This window comes from Leopardus geoffroyi, chromosome D2 (assembly GCF_018350155.1).
Source record: "Leopardus geoffroyi isolate Oge1 chromosome D2, O.geoffroyi_Oge1_pat1.0, whole genome shotgun sequence".
In the NCBI taxonomy this organism is placed as follows: domain Eukaryota; kingdom Metazoa; phylum Chordata; class Mammalia; order Carnivora; family Felidae; genus Leopardus; species Leopardus geoffroyi.
The window spans coordinates 62,325,113-62,348,713 of NC_059334.1; the positions used below are offsets into that span (position 1 = coordinate 62,325,113).

General features: G+C 54.8%; 1 protein-coding gene and 1 long non-coding RNA gene across 9 annotated transcripts in view; one reads left to right on the forward strand and one right to left on the reverse strand.

The window, feature by feature from the left end:
- Nucleotides 1–23,601, reverse strand: part of SH3PXD2A (SH3 and PX domains 2A) — a 243,427-nt gene that overhangs the window by 53,175 nt on the left and 166,651 nt on the right. For 6 of the 8 annotated variants that reach the window (XM_045438783.1, XM_045438781.1, XM_045438784.1 and 3 more), the window contains 2 exons: nucleotides 11,722–11,766; nucleotides 5,065–5,196 (listed from right to left, as the gene is read on the reverse strand). In XM_045438783.1, coding sequence (XP_045294739.1) covers nucleotides 5,065–5,196; nucleotides 11,722–11,766 — 177 coding nt within the window. The remainder of the gene's footprint in view (nucleotides 1–5,064; nucleotides 5,197–11,721; nucleotides 11,767–23,601) is intronic. The other 2 variants (XM_045438782.1, XM_045438789.1) reach the window with 1 other exon arrangement.
- On the forward strand, nucleotides 149–1,964 carry LOC123577034. The gene is made up of 2 exons (XR_006701681.1): nucleotides 149–619; nucleotides 1,181–1,964. It is a non-coding gene; the product is annotated as an uncharacterized LOC123577034 (long non-coding RNA).

Genomic DNA, 23,601 nt, shown 5'->3' on the forward strand with positions numbered 1-23,601 from the left:
AAAATATATGGCTGAAGAATGCAGTATCTTTGTCGATACAAAACTATCATATGACACAAAAATCTGAAAGCTTATCAGTTTGTCTTTATAATAAATATATTTAGCAAATAATAAATGGTTCTACTTTATTAGCCCCCTCCCCCAAAAGCTCACGCAGTGTTTATCACTGCCCCCTTCTACTCATGAGGAAACAAAGTGATTCCTATTTACATCACAAAGTTAGGGTAATATTCGATCTTCAACCTACTACTCAGATTCCTGATTCTTTGTTTCTCCACCACACACACAGCTGCTGAACAAGTAAATAGTTTGCAGCCCAACATGTTTTAGGGTACTTTACCCCTCTGCATCACCTTTCTTTAAAAGCTGCTCTCCACCAGCCACTGGTGAGGAGGCTGGTGAGGTAGCCAGATTTATACCCCATGACACTTCTGGACACAGCTGATTGGCCTGGGGCTGGCCACCTCATGGAAGGTCTGCTGATTGGCTGGCCAGTAACCAATCAGATTCAGATTCAAACTTGAAATTTTGAACTCCGAGAACCAGGAGCCACAGTCCATTGGTGGCAGTTGTCTCAACTGAAAAGCCATGTAGTCTGGTCCTGACAGAGCAATAGCAGGTGAACGGGCTGCTGTTATAAGTGAACAGGAAGGGAATGGAGGTTGGTCTGCAGTGAGAAGACTGCAGGGGGGCTTTAAATCTATATGGTACACCCAAGAGAGAGACAGAGAGATGATCTGGCTTGTGCTGACTTTCTGGTTCCCAGCTCCTGTGAGGCTGGGATGCCCCTCACATCCTTGGGTTCAGGGAGATTTCCCTGCATCCTTTCAGTAGTCTCTTGAGCAAGTCTGAGTGGATTTCTGTCCTCTGCTCACTACTCAGTTGGTACCAAAGCATTGATTTTGGAGGAGACTGAGATGTACAGACTCCCGAAGGCTCAGTTTTGTCACCTGTACAATTTCTCACCTGGGTGGACCAGCAGAGCTCAAAATTCCTTGCCAGCATGATTTGATGCTAGTCCTATAGCTATGTGCCCCTGAGGAAGTGTGAGAACTCCCAGGATTATCATGCTGATACCAGGAAAGAAACGAAGACTCAGAGAAGGAAAGGTGAGGCAGGAAAACAATGAGCCATCTGTTGACTCATATCCTCACATCCTCCCCCGACCTTTATTCCTAAGAAGGAGGAAGCAATCCTGGCAAGTTGGAGATCAGCAACCAGAGCAACGGAGACCTTGCCATCACCACTCTACAAGATATCCCACCAGATTATAGCTGCATGAAGGTGAAGCCAGTGTGGTCTTTGGGGCACAAGAATGTCCTACAAAGGAGGCATCTCAGGGGATGCTGCGTATGTGAAGGGTAGAGGGTGGAGGGGTTCCCAAGGACAAGACAACAGCGGTTGTTGCACACCTTGCTGGTTGTCAAAGCAAGCAAAGCTGTTGAATCTTTCTGCGAGATTTGTCCCTGTTTATCAAAGGAGAAAAAGAGTCCTTTCTGGCTGGGCCCCAGGCCCACTGCTTGATCAAAAAGGCTTTCCCTGAAGCCACCCACTTTGGGTGTTCTTGACTTCTGCCCACCTACATTCCCTGGAATAGGCTTGTCCTCGGTGCAGTGGGCACCCTCCTGAGATCCTCTCAGCTGGCGCTTGCCCCCAAGTTCAAAGGAACAATTAACAACACGAGTTCCCACTACCTATGACCACCATGTTGGAAGGTGGGACACAGAATCCTCCTCCTTCAAAGATGTTACAGGGAGACCTGTGGTCATCTCAACCAGCCCGTCTCTCCCCCAACATGCGACGCCACCAGCTCCTGGTGATCCTACCCGGGATGGGACGGTTCTCACCCTCCTCCTATGTCCTCTGTAGAGGGCAGAGATCCCAGCTGTTGGACTCAAAGAAAATGACTTAACCTCTTAGCCTGTTACTTCAGCCACAAAATTGTTAAAGGGCCTTCTACCGCATAGGGTCATTCCCTGATTCTGTTAAAATGATACTCATGAAATGGCCCCTGGCGTTTACTTTTTACTGACTCTGAATTGCCTTCCAGACACATCTCTCTCTAGACCAAGGAGATTACATCCCCCAAAGCTGGGGGCTGGCACGATACCCCAAATCACTTGCTGGCTATGGTCCCAGCCAGAGGGCCTGGATGAACAGGCAGAGCCAAAGGCTGGTGGACCCCTCTACGAACACTCTACTCGAACTTCCAGCCAAGAGAGAAGGGGACACAGGCAGAGTCCGGGCTCTTGGTGGGCAAAGCAAGGCCCTGGGCAGGGGGACAGGGGGGAATGGTGGCACTGGAGTGGAAATGCCTCAACACGCCCACTGTGTCCCAAGGTCAGAGGCATAACAATTGGGTCTTTGTTACAGAGTTCAAAAGCCTCACTCACCACTCCTCCCAAAGCCAGCTTACAGGATGCACAACACGCCTCCCCTCCCCCACCTCAGCCACCCAGCTTCCTTGAAGTGGGACACCACTGTCCCAAGGATCTGCAGTTTGGTCCTTCTGCTTTCTCCTCTCCACCCACTTAGATTCTCTAGTTAAACTGGTTGTACACTCCAGGCCTCCCGGTTTCTGACAGCAATGGACAGTGTGGGTTTGCATGGTGGACATAGCACTCCAAGGTCCCTGTGCAGACATCTGCTGCTAAGCAGTAATCTCCACCAAGAATAAAGACACAAAAGTCCTAGAGAAGTCAAAAAGCCACCTCAAGGGAGGCTCTCTACCAGACACCTAGGGCCCTACACAGTCTCCCAGCCACAGAGTTCAGACCTGGGAGAGGGCTCAGGGAGGTCATTACTCCAGTTCCTGTTTCCAAACAGCCACCAAATTATCTCCATTTTACAGAAGGGATAACAGAGGCCCAGAGGAATTAAGGGATCTGAAGCTACCCAGCCTCTGCCACTGGTGGGGCAGAATCCTGCTTCTAGGGCCAGCAGCTCCCTCAGAGGGGGTATGTGTCAGATTGGACTGCTCTGGGGAGTCAGGCTGCTGGAGCCCCCCCCCCACAGCCATCGGGGACTCCTCAGAAGAGGAGGTGCCTCTACACTTTTTCCAGGTGCGCTCTCCCCCATGGCTAGGCAGGGCTTCCAAGCATTCCTAGGGTCCTGAGTGTGGGATGGGAAGGTAGAGGGAGGATGTCTGCCCCTGGGAATCAGTCTTGAGCGTGTGGACTTCCTTTTGTGTGGGGGTCTTCCCCATCCTGGCCAGTGGCTGGTATGCAGAAACATGGGGGCTCACTCCTCCTGCTGGGCTATATGGCCGTACTGGTGACACAGGCAGGTGAAATGGCACAAGGCTCCCTAAGCCAGAACTCTATTTCTGAGCAGCCCTGACCCTATGTAGAGAAGTGGGCCCATTTTTCCCCTTGGAGCAAGCTCCAGAAACATCTGTCTCAGCTGCTGCCTCCAATTCTACCATCAAAGATCCCTTCCTTTGGCTCTTGAGGTACTCAAGGTTTCCAGAGCCAGGCCCCTGTGACAATGCCTGCTTCCCTGGGGCAGGTATGGGAAGTGGGGCTGGGGAGGTAGGCCTGGTACTGTGACAAAGGCTGAAGACAAAACCTATGCAGGAAAGAGACCAGTGTGGGCCCCTGGGGGTGAAAGGCTCACGCCTTAAGCTAGGGGTGTAGCTCCACGGGGTGGGGAATGCCACTGCCAACCACCTTGCCAATGACACCAGGTACAATGACAAAGCCAGACCTCTCTGAAGGGTCTGTGTGAAGACCCTAGACCCAGGAGGGCCAGGAGTCAGACCTGTGCTAGTATCACAGATCTGTTCTCAAGGCAGCACAGTTCCTGAGCCTCCTGCAGCAGGAAGCTGAGCTCACCTCCCCCAGGAGGCCTGCTGGGATTTCCTCAGCATCTCTACAGCTACTTGCTGCCCATAGGCATAGGAATCGGGGGCCTGGGAATGCCCCCATTCTGTTCTGCTTTTGCCCTGAGGTCACTCACTAACTCACTTCCCCACAGTCCATCTGTGCCTCAGTTACTCTGTCTACAGAGTGAGTACAGTCACCTTTTGGTCGACCTTCCTTTCAGGGTTCAAAATATTGGAAGGGAAGGGAGTTGGACAGGAAAAGGAAAACAGGCCCCTCCCCTCTGGGAGTGTCCAAATACAGCCCAAAGAGGATCCTGTGCAAGGGACCTTCCCTGGCAGCTAACTGAAACCAAAACAAAACACCCTAGGAACCAACTGAAGCCCCAGCAGGATATGGGGAAACCGCTAATGGATGTCCCGGCCCTGCCCCTCAGACAGACCCAGGCCCTCCCTTTTTCCACCTGCAGAGATGTCTGCTGCCAAGGGCACCAAGGCACTTGTGTTCACCTGGTGAGAACCGTGCAACCAGGGGCCCCAGACAGCCATTGGCAGGGCCCGGACGAGACAAAGCCTCAGCTTGCGAGGACAGGGCGACTGCTGTGGGGCCCTCCCTGGCTCCCTTATCCCCTTGCCTGGGCCCTCTTCCCAGGTCCTGGCAGCCTTCAGCTCTGCACGGGCAGTCAGCTCCCCACCCGGACACTAGCCAACCCCCACAGGCCTGGCCCTTCCTCAGACAAGGCGCCAGGGGCCCAAGAACCCTGGCCCTTACAGTGACGTCGTGGCCTGCCTTCCCCACCAGAGAGTCAGCGGCCACAGAGCCCAGTCTTTTTGCCTGGACCCTGGCTTGGACGATGGTGCCAAGAGGGGAAGATGCCCTAAGGTGCCCCTGAGCTGGGAGCTACCTTCCCTGTGGCCTCAGTGGGCGCGGGGACCCTGAACAGAGGCTGGGAACCTTGCACCGGCGGCTGCCACCCTGCCCTTGCATGCACACAAGCCGGTTAATTTCCCTGAGCTGGAGAGACATTCTTCCACCACCAGGCAAAGTGCTGGCCTGCAGCCCAAACCAACAGGGGAAACTTCAGCCTCCTCAGCCCTCTCCCCACCAGATGGAAATAACGTACAGCTGCAGAGGTGGGGGAGGAGGTAGGGAACAAAACCAGCCAACCGTCAGTCCGTCTGTCTGTCTGTCTGTCCGTCCATCCGTCCGTCCCGGGAGCCAGCGCGGCCGTCTGGGCACTCACCGCTCTCGTTCTTCTCGATGACATCCACCACCTCCCCAGCCTGCAGGCTCAGCTCCGAGTTCTCCTGCTTCTTATAGTTGGACACCACCACGTACTGTTCCAGGATCATGGGCTCGGTGTTGGTGTCGGCACCTGGCGAGGGCAGAAAGCACGCGGTGAGCCAGCGGCCGGCCATGGCCCCGCGGCCGGGGCGCCCCCTGTCCATCGGCCTCGGGGGAGGCTGTTCCGTCGCCAGCGCCGCTGCCGCTCCGAGGGGCCGCCCGCAGCCAGGGCTCGCAGCTCTCCGGGCCCCAAGGACAGGCCATATAGCAAGGCCCCACACCGGCCCGCTGCGCCGCGGGGACCGGGGGACATGGGGAGCCGGGCCGGAGTGGGGAGGGGGGGGGACAGCCGGGGACGAGCGGAGGCCCTGGAAACTCAGAGGAAGAGCCTGCCGCTGCGATGAGTCAGTCACAGCCCGGCACGAGCGAGCAGCAGGAGAGGCCTGGTGCGGACGTGGTCTCCCCAGACCCCTCGGCCGACAGGGGCGGGACGGGAGGGCCGCCCATGAGGGCTGAGGCCGAGCCGAGCAGAGCGAGAAAGGCAAGGCAAGGCAAGGAGGAGGGCTCGTGCCTCTCCCCCAGCCCCTGTGAACCCAGAGAAAAAGAGAGGCAGCAGTCCTCCCCTCGGGAGGGAGAGGGAGCGAGCAGGAGAGAAGTCTCCACAGCCCGGGCCCAGGCGAGAAGTCAAGAGGGTTTGAGGCCGCCAATCACTGGGGTTTACTCGCAACCCTTAAATAGAAACACATGAGACCCATCGAATGAGGAGCCAGGGGTGGAGGCAGGGGAGGGGGAGGAGGGCCGAGACTGTTTACTTGAAACCCAAGAAGAAAGTCCCAGCGCCAGCAGCCGGTGAGCCCAGCCCGCCCCCTGCCAGCTTTTCCTCAAGTTCGGCTCCGTCTGCCCCTCGGCTCACCAAGGCGCTGCCACAGAGCCCAAGGGCCTGGTGCAGACAGACCAGTCTTAGGCCTGCTTCACTCCGGCCACATGCAGACTGATTCAGTCTCCCTCTGTCTTTTAGGGCTGGGCCTTGTGGTCAGGCTCCAGGAAGCCTCCAGCCACCCTCTCTGGCAGTTGAGGGGGTCAAAAGGTGGGGCTCTGCAAAAGGAGGGCAGGCGGGCTGGAGCTCCCAGGAGCAAGCAACTTCTCTGTCCCTCTCAGCCAGCGGACCAGTGCAATATTCATTAAGCAAGCACCAGGCTGAAAGGTGGACAGACTGGGTGCCCGTCTTGGCTTCCTGGCTGTGTGGCAGTGGACATGCTGCTTAAACCTCTCCATGTCTCACTATTTCCATCACCACCACTAGGGGTGGAGGTGCAGACGAAACGCCTAAAACAGGACCTGCCCTGCCAGGAGCTGAAAGGATCCACAAACCAGAGACCTATTGGTTACCTCCTACAGGAAGCCTTCCCAGACCACCCCCAGCCCAAAGGGCATGTCTAGCACACTTTAACCATGTGTCTACCATCCTATATACCTGCCAATCTCCTGGAAGGCTGGGGAATTCACACCACCTGCAAGGCTACAGTAATGGCTGAGGGTCCCTGGGTTCCATATGGTTCCCTGATGCTTTAGCCTACAGCCACATTCATTACACACCTGAGTCTAACTTGGCAAATGTTCTGTGTCAGGCATGGACACTGTCCCATTTTATCCTTTTCACCTTCCCATTTCACAAAAGACAACCCAGTGGCCCAGAGAGGACAAGACACTTGCCTTAGCTCACACAGCTGCCATGGAGAGAACCAAACAGTGTTTCAGGTTCAAGCCCATCTCTCTTTCCATTACAGAATGGCCACTGATTTCTATTTCTAGACACCCATTCTTCTAACACAATGATCCTCAACTTGGCCCCACAAAATCGCCCGGGGAGCTTTTAAAGAATACTGATGCCTGGGTCTCACTTCCAGAGGTCCAGCTTTAATTGGTCTGGGGTATTTTTTAGAACCCCCTCCTCCCCCATGGTTCCCGTGCACGGTCAGGGGAGAGAAGCACTGCTTAGACCTTTGGGTCTTTCTATGAAGAAGGCTCCATCCAACCCAGGGCGGGGAGCAATGGAAGGAAAGAAACCCACTACCCCTGGTGGTTTCCTCCCATAGGGTGTGGGCCCTACAGCCCCAGCTCGGCCCTTTGGAGACCAGGAAGGGACCCTGTCCTGCCACATGGATGTGCACACGCACAGCTCCACTAAAGCCAGGATTATATTTCAGGCAGAAATGCGACCAACAGCTGGGCAGCAGGGCCAACCCATTCTGCACTCAGATGGGGCCAGCCTTTGAGCCTGTCCCTGCCCACCAGGCATGGTGCTGACAGAGGCTCCCTCCCACTGTGCCCCTGGGGGGACACCAGTGCCCCTGTGGCCAAGAGCACTTCTTCAGTGCACCCAACACAAAAAGGGCCAGCCCCTGCCCTGTGAGACACAGGGGCTCCCCTTCCAGTTTGTGAGAAAGAAAAACTCCCGATACAAACAGAAAAGAGGAGTTCCCAGAGGCTTAGAGAGCTTCCAAATCCCAAGAGCCCAGATTATACTGACGATTAACAGCAGGCCCTCAGTGCTCACTCACGGTCAGCACTATGCCAAGCACCTGACTACATCATTTTGCCCTCTCACTGGATCCTCACAACAACCATATGTGGTAGGATCTGTCAAAGACCCATTTTACACATAGGCAGACTGAGGCTCATGAAGGTAAGCAATTTTCCTAAGGTCACACAGTTGGGACTTGAACCCAAGCTCACCAGACACGGTCTCTTGTGTTCTGAACTTCTCTCCCATTTGCCACCTACAGACAGCCACTGATCCTCGGTTTCCAAAGGGACCCTTGCCTCACCCTATCTTCACACACCTGGCACAAGGTTGGTGTTTAATAGAGACTGGAGTGTGGGTTCCTCGTTGACTGCTGCTACATCTGTTGGGCAGACCACAGGGTCCATTAGGTAGCAGGCATTCAGCAAGTGTTTGCAAAATGAATGAATGAAATGAACAAATGGGCGGAGGAACAGAGTGATTTAGTGGTTTGTTTTGAGCCAATACAGATAAACCAGGCAAGGCCTCACCTCTGAAATTCAGGGAAGCTAGACAACTATGTAAAGGAAAAAGGGGAGATGGGGAAACAGAGGACAGAGGAGCAAGGAGTGACGAGCTTGTGGCCAGAAGCTGCTAGAGAGGACAAGCAGGGGTGATGGGGAATGGAGAGACTTCAGCTTATTTTAATCCAAGCCAAGGAAATCTGAGGCAAGGTTTCAAAGAGGGGAAAAATTCCGCCCCCCTCCCCCCAACCCCTTGGAAAATTGGCCTAAGCTTTCTGAAGACTGACATTTTGGGACACAGGTAGAAAAGTTAAGAGAATGTTCTCCAGGGTTTCCAGAGCACAAGAAGACAGGCGATGGCACTTCCTGGAAGCTAGTCCAAAGGCTGTGGGATGGACAGATGGACACACAGACACTCTGCGCTCCTGGCTGCTCTCCCCTCCCCCAGCACAGGCAGGCTCCCAGCTCACTCTGGCATCTGCCTCTTAGGGTGTTGCCTGCCCAGGGCTGCCTGGGCAGGCATGAGCTGGGAGCAGGTATCCAGATGAGAAACCACTCGGCAGGCGGGCCGGTGGGTGATGTCATCCCACAAAGGCTGCTTTGGATCCCCTCCCAGCCAAGGCCTGGAAAATTGGGGGCTGGAGAAGTCGGCCCAAAGGAGGAGGAAGGGCAGGGGCAGTGGATGGAGCCTCTGGTCTTTAGATGGGAAGGGTTTGACAGAAGCATGGTGAAGGGGTGTACTTCTTCTTCTAGAGAGAGACCCTTTCCCAGGTTGGAAGGGGACTTTGCAACAGTCTCATCCAGGGATGGGCCCCTTGTTATTCAGAGCCCCTAGCTGGATCTGCTAGGGCTCTGGCAGTTCCCTGGAGCCCTGCCTCACACCTGCATTCCTCCTACTACCACCTGGATGGACCCCTGGCTCTTGCCTGATCCTCGCTGCCAACTTAAACTTCTAAATGAGGCTTTTGCCAAGTCAGTCCTCTGCTCCAACACCTTCAATGGGTCCCTGTTGCCTCCAGAATAAAGGCCAAATTCAAGCTCAGTCTTTCTGACAATCTGAGTCCCCCAAGTTCCCTGACACATAGCTGCCCCCCTGCCCTGGGCCATCCCAGGCAACATTCATGATTCAATACACATGTATTGAGGGCACTGTGTGTCCACCACACTGTTTTATGTAGGTTTTTACTTCCAAGCCTTTGCCTTAGCTGTTCTCCCTGCCTGGAATGCCTTCCCTTCTTCTACCAACTCCAATTCTACCTAACCATCTCTGACCCTCCAGGAGTCACCTGATTTTTCCAGCCGCAGGGTTCACTCCTGTCCTCTGCTGGATTTCTTGTGGGGCACTGTGCCCCAATCAGACTGTGTGCTTTAGACCAGAGTCTCCCTGATGAGAGTACATGCCCAGGACTGGCACTGGCCTCAACTGCCTGAAATTCATGATGTGAAAGCATAAAATTCGAGTCTGAGATCCAGTCCTGCTTTGCCCTTACTAGCTCTGTGACCATGGGGAAGACACTTAACCTCTCTGAGCTTTAGCTTCCTCATTTGTAAACAGGTACAGTACAAGTACCTACCTCAATGGGCTGTTCTGCGCATGGAATGAGGTGACAAGATTAATGTCCTAAGTAAACTACAGACAGTGTTTATAAAACAAACAGGAAATGGGATATTTGGGGGGAAGCGGGACGGTTTCAGATTCCCCTGCAGCCTCAGAATCAGCAGGCGGCTCAGGGCAAGGGCCACACGTGCCAGGAAAAGGGTGGCTGCGGTTGTGTCCCTGAAACATGCCTCTGTCCAACCCCACCTCCAGGCAAGCACTGTTTACTTGCCAGCTAGAGACCGGGTCTGAGCCCCCTGGGCCCACTCTGGGGGAGATGCCAGGCTATGCAGCCCGAGGAATCTTACCTACAAGGATCCCCCACATCTGCCCCTTACTGTCTCATGCACTCTCTGACATTCCAGATGGGGAAACCAAGGCCCAGAGAAAGCTGGCAACTTGCCCAAGACTCCAGCCCTGAACTCCAAGTCTGGCTGGTTTTTCCCAGCCCACACTGCTTCCCCTCAGCTTCTCACTCCAAACAGCTGGGCTCATCCTGAGAAGCCAAGCCCTGTGATAGCCCCCACCCCAGGCTCCCCATATTGTCCTTGACCCCCTCCCCTCCCCCCCCCACCCACAAAACCCTGGCATCCGACCAAAGGTTTCTCTAGCCCCTCACAACGGGTTCCTCTCAGGCTGGACTCAGCCTGCCGGCTCCTCCATAGGCCCCTGGGCGGCCAGGCTATACGTTTCATGAATAAAATGTATAGTTGTGGGCCAAGTGGGTTCTGGCTCACTGGCTCGTGGAGAGGGGAAAAAGGGACAGAAGCCCAGTGATTAGTCAGGCCCAGGCCCTCGTCACAGACAACACTAGAAGGAAGGCTGCAAGGAGCGTGGGTCAGGGAAGGGGTCCTCCTGCCTGTTGCCTTTCTCCTCTGGCCCCCTCCTAAAACGTCGACCCCCCATGTTCTTACCCACAGCTGTGGTGGGGTGGGGCCAAGCCTCTGGCTGACTGACAGTGGGGGCTGGCCCAGCCCCTCTGACCTCTGACCCTTCTGCCTTGTTCCCCAGCTCCCAAGCTTCAATCTCTGCTACATGTTTGGGCAGAATGGGTGTGTGTGTGTGTGTGTGTGTGTGTGTGTGTGTGTGTGTGCGCGCGCGTGTACGTGCGTGTGTGTGAGGTAGCACTCTCAGAAATGGAGGGGCTCCTAGAAGACCTTCTGGAATTCCCATCCCTCTGCCTGCCACCATCTCCCTCTAGCAGCTGAGAACCCTGCTGTCTAGGTTTCTCTCCCACTGGCCAGTAAGACCAGGGAAGCCCCTGATCCCCAGCCCAGCTCTGCCTAGGCACAAGGCACAGGCCCAAGTCCCTGAGGCCCAATCCTGGGCCACGAAGCCCAAAGCCTGGCAAGGCCACTGAGGCAGAGGCAGCTCTAAGCTCTGGGGCTCAGAGGCTGTGACAGCAGTCACAGGATTCCCTAACCTGCTGCAGCTCCCCAGTGAGGGCCCCTGGAAACCAGGCTGGGTTGGGGGCAGGGAGGGGCTGCTGAGACTTCAGCTCTCTGCCTCAAGGTAACTGCCTGAAGTGGGACTGACCATCTTTGGCTGGCCCACCTCACAGGGATGACCAGCTGAGTTCACGTACAGGATGATGGTAGCCTCACCATCACCTGAGCACCTTCTGTGTGCCAGGCTCCCTGGGAGGGGGCAGTGCATTGCTGAGGGAGGTTAAGTTTACACAGCCAGGACATGGCAGAGCTGGGAACAAACCCGTACCTCTGGGTCCGAAATGCATCTGTTTACACACTGTGCTATGTGGTCATCACCCATCTAAGCCTCCAAGGTTGGACTTGGGGCCTAGAGAGGGTTGTAAGGAAGGCAGCGAGTACAGCTAGCGGAAGAGCAAGAGGGGGCCCAGGGGACGGCCGGCATGCCGACAAAGGGCTGCTACGCATCACAGGGAAGCATGCGGACCGCGGCCGGCGGGCACCGGCTCCCACACGTGCGTGCCCCCGGACACACATGCTCACACACATGCACTCAGGGCAGTACCTGTCACGTCCTTCTTGGGAGACTCAGCCCAGCTGGAGAGCCACACTTCCGAGTCCCCCGAGAGCAAGCAGCAGCAGGAGAGAGAGGAGAATCAGAGGAGGAGAGAGAACCGTTAGGCAGGCAGGAGGTCCACCGGGCAAGTGGCTGCAGGCGCCGCTTTGGGCTGGCGGCGGAAGGCGGGGGAGGGGAGGGGAGTGATTTCCTGGCCCTGGGCTGGCTGCTGGGCGTGGGCCTGAGTGATTACAGAGGCGCTGGGACACAGCCGGCTGGGACGGACGGGGATAATGAGGTGTCTGCCGAAACGCAGGAATCCTCTGGAGCACAGAGAATCCTACACAATCCCCGCCTGGAACTGGGCCCACGGGTTATCACTGCCCTGGAGAAAGCAGCCTGGACCTTTCTCTCTGGCCATGTGGGTGGGTGGCTGGCCGCACAGGGCCTGGTGGCTCCAAGGATCCTCACCAGGCCAGCAGGCTCAGCAGCCTGGACCTGGACCCTCAGACATCAGGGTTGGAGAGTCCAAGGCCAGTCTCCAGTCTTGAGGCCCCACACCACTGAGCTCTGATGTCTTGTCCAGCTCTTGACCCAGCCCTACCCAATGAGGAAGACAGGCCCTGACAGAATGGAAGGAAGAAGACTCATTTAGAGTCTCACGCCCCAATTCCAACCCAGAAGGCCCGGGACCTTTAGTGACCATCAGAGATGGGGTCTCTATCTCAGGCTCAGACAGTCATGTCTGATCTGGACCTCAGTTCCCTTATCTGTGAAATGAGGTTAGAAGTTATCCTTCTGCCAAGACAGAGGAGTAAAGTCAAAGCGCCTAAAAGGACATATGTAATACGATAACATTATAATGAGGCAGATAGCTCTTAGCCTGATCAACGGTGTGAACAACTCCCGAGTATCAGAGAGTCAACATGTTAAAAGCACTGACAGTCTACCCAGAGTATATAGTGCTTCATTCACTCGACAGTCCCTTGAGGTGGGTATGCATTTTTCGCCCCATTTTACAGGGGAGGAGACTGGCCCAGTTTCCCACAAGCACAGAGTAGCAGAGCCAGAAATGGAACCAGGTCTGGGATCACCCCGGGCTGCTGCTTTCTCTGCTGAACTTCTCATCGCCTCCGAAGGAGCACAGCATTGGCTGCAGTGGGGCCAGTAAGAAGCAAACACTGAGATGCGAGTCTGAGAGGCACCCAGTGCTGGCCCGGAGAGCCGCCTGACCCAGTGACAGAAAATCATAACAGCAGCAAAGGTTCATGTAGCATTTATTGTACACCAAGAGTCACGCTGAGCCCTGAAATATAGTAACTCCTTTGTTTTCCAGAATAATCCTACAATGGTTAGGTACTCCCTCCAGTTTGCAGATGAGGAAAATTAACCAGAGAGGTTAAGTAACTTGCCCAAGGTCGCACAGCTAGTACGGTGTCCACCTGGTGTGGGGCTACAGGCTCCAGGTGATCAGTTGATGCTAGTCATAAATTAAAGCACCTAATTCCCCCTTACTCAGCAAGTCACTTCCTGCTCTCATTGTAAACCAGCAGTGAGGGGCTCTGGTAGAGGGGTTTAGTGACTCCGGAGTCTGACTGTGCAGATTCTCCCCTTGGAGAGACTTAACCTCCTTGAACCTGTTCCCTCCCTTGTAAAAACTGACACAGATGACATATTTACTTTCTAGGTTGCTACAAGGGTTAAATGACGTAATACGCAAAAAGTGCTCAGCGTAGTGCCTACCACAGTCAGTGCTCAACGACGGTTCGCTACCATCGGCAACATCTCCCAGAAGCTTCGTTCAAACCAACCTTAGGGCACCAGGAAATCCCTACTGGAGTCACAAGGACGAGAACCAGACGGTGTTCGATACTGGATGTGCCAAGAAGACGCTAGCACCCAGTCAGAGATGCCTTCCCATTGACACCCCCAAACATGAGGTCAGCTGGGATCGGGGGTGGAGGGACTCTGGAAGACTGCACCCCAAAGACAAACATTCCACGGCCAGAGTCTCTCACCTGGACTCACAGCCAGAAGCTTCCTGGGCAGCAGGAGCTATGCGGGCCCGACTTTCATGCCCTGGTAGGGCTGACACAAGGTAGGCACACCTCTGAGGCTTGAAGCTGGTGTGGCCTGAACTCCAAATGGGGAGGGCCTCATTACCTGGTGCCACGCCTTGCTGGCGCTCTAACTCCCTTTTGCTGTACCCCAAATGCGGCCCAGTGGTCTGCCACCCAGCAAGGCCATCCTCACCACCCCGCAGGCCCAGCACCAGGCCCACTCCAGCCCCATCTGGCCCCACTCAGCCCTGTGCCAACCCAGCTAAGAGGGTCCACATCTCTACCCATCTCTGCTGCACTTGTTACTTGTACACCTTCCATTCTGGCTTCTTTTGGGCTGTCAGAAGGAAAACTTTCGGGAAATGTTAACCTCTTTCAGTGAGCCAAGGGCAATTATTTGGCTCAGGCCTTGAGAACCCAGGAAGGCTCGTTTTGCTAGAACGGGGGTTAACACTCTTCCTGTAAAGGGCCAGAGTCAATATTTTAGGCTTTGTGGGCCATGTGGTCTCTGTCAAGATTACTCACCTTTGCTGTTACAGCACAAAAGCAGCCCCTGACAGTCTGTAGAAGACTGAATGGGCTGTGTGCCAATAAAACTTTACTTAAAAACGACATGGCGGGCTGGGCTTGGCCTGTGAGCGGTGATGTGCCAACACACATGCTAGAAGATGAGGGGAGCTGCTGCTGTCTTCATCAATGGGGGGGGGGCACCCCCAAACCCTGGGCGGGAGAAGTGGGGGCTCTTGACCCACCTAAACTACATGCACATAAGGTCTCTGCTGCTTGGGTAATTTTTTCAGTAACCGTCTTGAAGGGTCTGATGCCCTTCCAGGCCCTTGGGGTTTGGGTATTTGGGCAGGGAGTGGGGAGCAGACAGGAAAAGATCTCTCAGCCTCTGGAAACTGAGCCCCACTGCTAAGTGTGGAACAACCCAAGCTCATGCCCACCCCCAGCACCCCCCAGAAGCAGGCCTTCCCTTTGCTCTCCAAAGGAAAGTGGGAAATGGACCAGAAACAAGCCTGTCTTTTTAAAAACATGATTTATTTCCCAGGCCCCTGGATCTGCAAAATTAATCCAGTTCCGCTGCTCCCACCCCAAATCTCTCCCCACTTTGGAGTGCCTTGTCTCCAGCCCACCCGAGCAAGCCCTCTCCCAGGGTGGGAAGGACACCCCCCCACCCCACCCCCGCCTCCTTACAATGAACAGAGGAGACTCCAGCCAGGAGGCAGACAAGGCTGCTGGCTCAGGGCTGGGAAAGTAGAGACAGAGGGATGGGATGAGGGAGCAAGGGGCAGGCACAGCCAAGTGAGCAGCTGTGACCGACACAAACCAACCGCTTCCTGCCCTCCCACTGTCTCTCCCTCCCTCTCCCCTGGTGACAGAACCAAGGGCCTTACAGGGCAGGGTCAGGGGCGGTGGAAAGTGAGTGGCGCCAGACTGGGAATCTGCACAACTGGTTTTGCTGAGAATCAGCTCTGTGACCTTGAGCAAGTGGCTTGACTTCTCTGGGCCTCAACGCTTACAGCTGTAAAATCAAGCATTTGGGCCTGGCGATATCCAAGGCACTTGTGTGATGTTCTAGACTCTTCTAGCAGAAACCTGTTAGTCTCCATGATGCAACTGCTCCACAGCTGAAACGAATCTTTCTAGAGAAACCGACCACCTTTCCAGGGAAAACCACTTAAACACATGCTCAATATATGGAAACTCAAGGGCAAAAAGCAACTAATTCAAGAAACAAAAAGGCAGAGAACAGAAACAAGAATTCTTTTAAGATCTTGGTTCTTGTGCTTACCCTGCCACTCAGCTCACTGATCCTGGGGCATTGGGCCTATCTCTGGGCCTCTTTTCCTCATCTTCTTTGTAGGGTTGTTTTGAGAGTGAAATGACCTAATGCCTGTGAAAGGTTTTGGAGGGGTAGGAACAAGGCCCTTGGGGCAGAGCAGGAGTGGGTGATGGGGACAAGCTGGTGACTAAAGCAGTGTGAGCCTGGGAGGCAGGAGGTGGGGAGACAGGGTCGCTCCCTCGGCCATCCCATAGTGCTCCCAGATCAGCAACAATCCAGGCCCTGAGAAAACCAGGTGCCTGCAGGTCCTGGCCAAATGCGGTGACCCGAGGACACTTCTTGGATACTGAACCTACTTCTTGTCAGGTTCAGGTGATTGTGAGAAACCAAAGAACAACAGCACAGGTGCCCCTGACTTGAAGGAAGCTCCCCCGCCCCCAAACACACACGTGCCCAAGTACTACATAAACACACACCTGGATAGAGTGAAGTTAGGAAAGTGACGGGTTCCTAGCATGGTTAACCTTGAGTAACTCCAGAGCAGTGAGAAGTGGGTTCAATTTGCCCAAATCGAGTCTCAAACCATTGTTTCCAGGAATCCTTCCCTGGTGTAAAGCGAGTCCCACCCATCCAAGCTAATAAATCCAGAGTGGGCTGTGAGCCCAGGTGGGAGAGACAGGAGAGCGGCCAGCAACCCAAACTCCTCAGGGAGGGAGAGCCAGCCAAGGGCAGGGTCACCCACTGCATCAGCATCCACAGCCCTCCTCTGAGAGGGGAGGAGAAGCAGGGACCCCACCAGGGGCCTCCAATGGAATGAGCACCCCTGTCCTTTTTTTTTTTTTTAATGTTTATTTATTTTTGAGAGAGACAGAGCGTGAGCAGGGGAGGGGCAGAGAGAGAGGGAGACACAGAATTCGAAGCAAGCTCCAGGCTCTAAGCTGTCAGCATAGAGCCCGACGCGGGGCTTGAACCCACAAACCGTGAGATCGTGACCTGAGCCGAAGCCGGCTGCTCAACTGACTGAGCCACCCAGGTGCGCCCCCGTCCTTTTATTCTTCGGCAGTCAGTGCACTTGAGCCTTCCAGACCCCTCCCTCCTCCGGAGTTCTGCTGCTGTTCTTCCCTCACTGCAGCCTTGAACTGGGTTCTAACAACAGTTGCAGCCCAGTCTTTCCTCCCCTTTTATACAACCAAACTTTGCACAGGGCTGGATTTCTTGGGTTTCCTAGAGGCTCCGTGTTTCTTTTCCTTTTTGACTAAGCCACCGGGAAGCTCAACCACTGCTTTCAGGCCATGAGCTAACCAGGGCCCAAGAGCGGCTCACTCTGCCACGGAACAGTAGTAGCGGGAGATGCTACCTTGCCAGGAGCGAACACACCCCTTGTTGGAGGCCAGGCGCTGTCTGCTCACAGGCATGGAAGAGCTCAGATCTTTACAACCGCCCTCCAGGGCTAACAGTCCTTCACAAAGAAGGCTTCCTTTACAAAAAGAAGTCGTTTTGGCCTCTGTGATATCTCCACTTTAGGGGGCCTGAAATAGGTTGCTGTGCTCCAAGCAGCAGAAACCGAGGCACGGACGGTGAAAGCGATAAGAATGCTGTTTGGAAACAAGCATGGCATGAATTAAGACAGCTAAGAAAGAAAACGGCAATAGTTCAAACGTGAATAGCAATCGAAAGCTACGTGGGTACGAGTTCGGAAGTATACAGTTGTAAGGTGTGTGAGCTCCTGCTCACGTGGTCAGCTCCAGGACTGGATCCTGGGTGAGCGGCAGCATGATAAAAAAAAAAAATCATGCCCCTGGACTGGAACAGTGAGGGGTTCATGCGACAGACAGCTCAGACCCCTGGCCCTGCCTCCTACTCTCCCAGCCTCCAAACGGAGGCTAGCTTCAGGTGCATGTGATCCAGGGTGTCCCACAGGGCCCCATGCTTAGAAGGGACCCTAAGAACTCTGAGCTGAACAAACAGAAATACTCAAGAATAAATTTAGTAGGGCTGGATTTCTGACGCGTATCATCTTGAAGACAGAAGGCAAATGCTAAATGGGAAGACTGGCCATTGTCTGTCTCCAGGTCCCTTCCCCACCAACATCTCTGGCTTCCTGGTGGTATTCCAAAGGCTAGAAGAAGCATGTGGGGACTTAAGACCAGAGAGGGCAAGAAATTTGTCTAAGAACACACAGCAAGTGAGTGGCAGGGCTGGGGGCTAGAAAAATCTTACCAGTTCCCACTCTCTAACACTCATGCTAGGCACTGGCTAGACATTTTCTGAGCACTAATTTAATCCTCACAGCAGTCTGTAACTTACAGATGCAAAATGTGAGGTTCTTCCCAAGGCCCCACAGCAAGACTTGAGCCAGACTCGAGCCCAGGCAGGCTGGCTGGGAACTGGGAACAAAGCGGCCTAAAACAGGGGACTTCATTCTCTGGATTCTCCCCAGCCACTGGCCAGTGGCTCATTATTTCTGTTGGGCTTTCCTTTGCACATGCAGCCATTATTCCTATTCATTTTGGTCTCAATCAGAAGGGGTCTGCCTCCTTCCCCAGGAGTTGTCTTTCCCAGAATCCAGAGTCTGCGTGGGGGCAGCCCAACCCACGGCAGGAATGTACTACTGGCCCACAGGCCGCTAAACTATGCAGTCAGAGAACAGTCAGTTTCCCTCCTCAGGTGGGGAATGGGGTAGGGTGGGGGCCGGGCTGGACCTGGAGCCATTCCACAGTCCCTCAGGGACTAAGTCCAAGGGCGCCCGCCTAGGCCACGTCTGGGGCCAGCAGAGACAGCCCAGCCCTAGTGGGTGTGGGCAGAGGGGCCACAGATGCCTCCAGGAGGTGGTGGTGGTGGGGAGGGCTGCCCCTCCATCCTGTTGAAAAGACCCAAAGCGTCCTGGTAAAAGACAGGTGCCGTGGTTAGTCAGAGGAGCCGTGGGTGGACAGAGGGGTGCTGGGGTGGGCGGGAGGCTGGCGGGGTTCTGAGCCCCACTCCCAGCAGCTGCTGCTCGACCCCACGGCATCCCCTTGGGTTGCGGTCTCCCCCTCAGTTCTCAGGTTCTCACCTCTCCCCATGCTGGGGTGGTGGTGTGCAGAAAAGAGACAAACTTAACACTGTTCAGAGTTCCAGGATCCCAGCCACCTCCCCACTCCCTGGGGTGGTCTGCCTTGGTGGTCCTCTCCCACCTACTGGGATATCCCCCTCCCGTTGCCCCACCCACCGGCTCCCCCAGCCAAAGCCAGGATCTGTGAGGATGAGGCGGGAGCAGAGACAAGGGCCAGCAGTGCAGGATGAGGTGAGCAGCTGCTGGTTCCCAGCCCCCCAGCCCTGGAGCCCGTCTGTCTCCCTGGCTCAGTCTCCATAAGAGCCATGAGTGAGTAATGGAGATCAGCAGCAAGGGACTCAGGACCAATATTCCCAGGGCTACAAAAAGTGCAATGTCTTGTTTCCTCCAGACTGGACTCTTGCTTTCAGATGATCAGGTTATTAGTTTTTTTTTAACGTTTATTCATTTTTGAGAGAGAGAGAGAGAGCAGGGGAGGGGCAGAGAGAGAGAAGGAGACACAGAATCCGAAGCAGGCTCCAGGCTCCGAGCTGTCCGCACAGAGCCCAACGCGGGACTCAAACTCACAGACTGCAAGATCGTGACCTGAGCTGAAGTTGGACGCTTAACCGACTGAACCACCCAGGCGCCCCAACTGCCGACTATTTAATGAGCATCTGCCACACACACATTAGGGCACCCTTGGCTATGACAAACCGACTCTCCACCAACTGTCTCCAAGCTTGGGGGGGCACAGGGGTGCAAATATTTACCCAGGCATTCCTGTCTGCATCAGGAGTCATGTGGGTTTGGGAGGGAGGCAGTGTAGCTGCCTGGCATTGCCAGGGCTGCCCTTCAAGTGTCTCCTCACTCCCTGAGGCTGCAGAGAGCCAAGTGCAGGGCAGGCAGAGGCCAGACACAGCAGGGTGCACCCCAGGTGGAGGTCTGTGGGGGGTGATGCAGCAGGAAAGAGTCCTGAAGGCCTCACATCTATAATGAGAACCCCCTCTGGGGTAAGACTCACAAGGCTGCAGCTGACATGTCGCTGGACACTGCCATCGACTGCAGCGGGACATGGGTGGGGATGAGGGGCTGGGGGCCAAGGCAGAGTTGACGCCTGAACTGAGACTGAGGATAACCCACTTTCCAAGGGGTGCCAGCCTCCCTCATCTTGCCCTGGGAAGGATCTCTGTAATGTTCACTGACCGTGTCAGCTGGCTCCAGAATATCTGCCCAGTGCTACGGTCCTAGCAAGTATCTGGCACACAGTAGGTGCTTAATCACAATTGGTTATGAGTCTCTCCAATCACATCTGAAGTTCCTTCAGGCTCTTATCCTGGTCAGCATCCTTGCAGCACCCTGAACACTGTAGGTGGTGCCAGTAAGTCTTGAGTGGCTGATGGAAGGGTGCACACTCACTGCACTCAGTCCCAAGGGCTTTGTGGGGAAACGGAGGCCCAGCTTACCTCACTGACCTGGGGTCCTCTTGGCACCCAGGGCCCTGCATATTCTCTAGTCCAGGTTTTGCCTTCTGAGCCACAAATAGGCCTTCTCAAGACCCTGAGCCTAGCTCGTGCTAGGCAGAGAGGCTCACGGAAAGGCGTCCCCTCACTCCACCTCCCCCAGGCCCGGCAGAACATCCCTAAAAGGCTCTGGTCCAGCATCTGCTGTAAAGCCCTTCAAAGAGATTATTTTAAAAATGTATCCATAACCAATATGGTCTATGGCAAGATGGATGTTGCAGGAAACAGGCGTCTGAGCCAGAATTGGCTTATCTATAATGTCTGCTGGGAGCAGGCTCAGCAGGGCTTGGAGCAGCCCCCCACGGTATGTGCCAGGAACCCCTGGGCCTCTCCTCACCCCCATCTGTCTCGTGCTCTTCATGGGTCTGGACCAATCCCCCGAGCTCTCAGATGCCACGTCAACAGAGCAGTGTGTGCATACGCGCGTGCGTGGATGTGTGTGCCTGTGTGCCTGCGCACACATCACTGCTTGGGAAATCCCCACATCTGGTTCACACGTGACCAGGCTATTCCCAGAAGGCACAACTGGGAGGGCCGGGAGGACAGCGGTCAGGAGTGTGTGAGCTCTCCGGGGAGCACAGAGTTAACCCTTTGGCATCAGAGCTCAGGATCTGTGCTGAACGCTGACCTTCTACCCCCAGGGAAAGTCAGGAAGGAGATCGGTGCTCAGAGGGCCCTGTCCTGGCTCATTATGGAAGTGTGGGAAAACGGGACCATCCTCTGGGTCCCCCTGGTCTTCACTCGTGGTATGAAAGGGCTGCTCTTTCTCTGTCCTGTCAGTCATGGGCAATCACCAAACCGCCGGGGGGACTTGCTGGCTGGATATTCCTTCCCCAGTGGAGATATGCGGGGCACCCGGCTAGGGCAGGCATGGCTCTGGAACTGTATGGAATCCAGATTCATGCTCCTTTCACAGGCAAGGACATGTGTCCCCCAGGGGGCAGCTGGAAGCTAGAGTCCTCCTGATAAGGAAAGGGTCAGAGGTGGCTCTTAGGGCAAATTCTCCCCAGCCCAGGGAAAAGGACTAATTTTATAACTGGAACTTTTTAAGCTTCAACAACTTTAGCAAGTGAGCGGCCATTTGCAACAGCATCTCTGAAGTAGCACCACCCAGTAGGCACTGCGGGCACATGGATGACAGAAGACGTGGCTCTGCTGATGCCGAGGCTGGCCAGATGTCCTCTGTGCGGCCTCTCTCCCTCTTTTCCAGGCTGACTCATTTACAAACCTCAGAGAACCCGGGGTGGAAAGCCTTGCTCGGCACCCCCAGGCAGGGCTGTGTGCCTCCCAAGGGGAGGCTCCCTCTCACTCTGCCCCACCTCCATCACGACACTTGGATGTTGTATCAGAACTACTGTTTACTCTCCTACCTCCTGCACCCAACTGACAGTCCTGAGGACAAGGACCTCATCCTATCCATCTTGCTATCCCCTGACTTCTACTGCAGGGCCTGGGAGAGAGGTGCTCAGGTGTTCGTGGGAGAAATCTACAAGGCAGCCGTGGCAGAGCCAGTGAGGTCTGCTATGGGTATGGCAGGAACCATCTCATCCTAGCTGGGGAGTCTAGGACCAGCATCCACTCAGAAACCCACTTCCTATCAATTTAGCCTTTAAGGGCTTTCCCCCTACCCAGGGGAGAGCTGCCACTGGTGACTAAGCTGTGCACTTAGAGCAGAGAGCAACGGAGGTCATGGAAGCAGCTGAGGAAAGAGCCCTCCTTCATCACAACCCTGTGATCAAATGCAAGTGCGAAGGGATGAAGGGCTCTTGGCATTAAAAGGCTCCAGGGAGGGATGGTGCACGGCAGGGGAGCTGATAGACCAGAAGAACTTGTCCCATTCTGAAAGATCTGCCGCAAGGGGTGTGAAAATCTGCATGTTTGCAAGCTTTCCCCAGGGGGCCACCACCAATGCACAAAAGACAGTCTTAGTTTGGTCTCTTGTCATTGGTCTGTCATCACAGCTTTGTAAGGACCTCACCTTCCTGCCGGAAACAGCTAGGCACCCAATCCTGACCCGGATCCAACACTCCAGCCCCCAGACACCAATGGGGTCTCCTACAATGCTGCACCCATTAGCGAGAAGCAGTGTCAGGGGGAAGGATCACCAGGAGGTGACCACTCTTCCTTCTGAGCACAAGGAAGTTAAGGCTAGGGGAGGGGAGGGGAGGGGAGGGGAGGGGAGGGGAGGGGAAGGGAAGGGAGGGGAGGGAAGGGAAGAGAAGAGACTCTGACACCACCTAGTTTCCTCCCTCAGTGCACAACTCCAGTTCTAACATTAACAAATACATCTTCATACCTTCATATGATGTTCATACATCAACATACCAGGGCATGTTGTGGCAATGACTAGATCCAGGGGCAAAGCAGAGAGAGTCAGGGAAAAACACTTTTCCCCCCCTGCAAACGTCTAATTTTTACTGAAACCCTGGAAAATTTTCCTTTGTCTTCACATTTCAGAACTGACCAATTATAAAAATGCCACGAGCCAACAAAGTTACACACGCCACATTTCTGTTTCTAAACAAAGTAACTTTAGATCAGAAAAAGGTGCTAAAACAATAAGTAATGCACATTTCCCCCAAATCTTTGTTTTTCCACTGGCTTCATCATTACTGGAAATGCTGCCTCTTTTGTCACATGTCTATAAACCAAAAGCCGAAGCGAGGAGCACATTATTTTCTGGCTGACGGCTATGGTGGGAAGCATTTCTCTGCTGGACCACAACGTGGGTGTTTCCTACCCCCAAGAAGACAACCTTGTGGAAATAAAAGGCAGACGGAGTCTCGTCACTGCCTCCTGATGAGGCCAGGAGGGAATTCAGGACTTGGACAGGCCCCTTAGCCATTCTCCCAGCCCTGACTGCTGGGCCACGGTTCTCTGTCCTTGGACGGGTGCCCCTTTCCCTTGGGGGCCCACCCTCTGCCCCAACTTGGTAGACAACTGAGTGCATCTTCCAGGCGCAGCCCCATCTAGTCACAGTGCACCACGAGGACACCAATGCTTGTGCAGACTCGCTGCCTGTCTACCCCCAACACCGCCATCAACCCACGAGGATGACCCATCTCAAATTCAACTCTGGCTCGATCTCAGAATCCCCGGAGAGCCCATCAAACCTACACATTCCCAGGCACCACCCCTGGAGATGCCGACTCAGCAGATCTGGACAGGGCCTGGGGACTGGTACTTCAATGAGCAGGCCAAGGACTCTGAAGCACACCTCCGGCCTTTGTACGTGCTGTTCGTTTGCAGACCATCTTCCTGCTTTCCTGGTAGAGGAAGCTGGGAGACAAGAGCAAGGGGCAGAGAGAACAGCAGGGCAGAGGGAATCAAAGCTAGCAGGGGGGTGAGGCAGGTGACGCCAGGAGCCCTCCACGTGTGCCCGCCTAACTATGCTTCATGTCCAGGCCAGTGGGGCAGCAGGGCCACGCTGACTCTGGCTGGGGGAGTGGCGGCACAGACACACGTGAGCAGCGTGTTCACTTTCTCCAT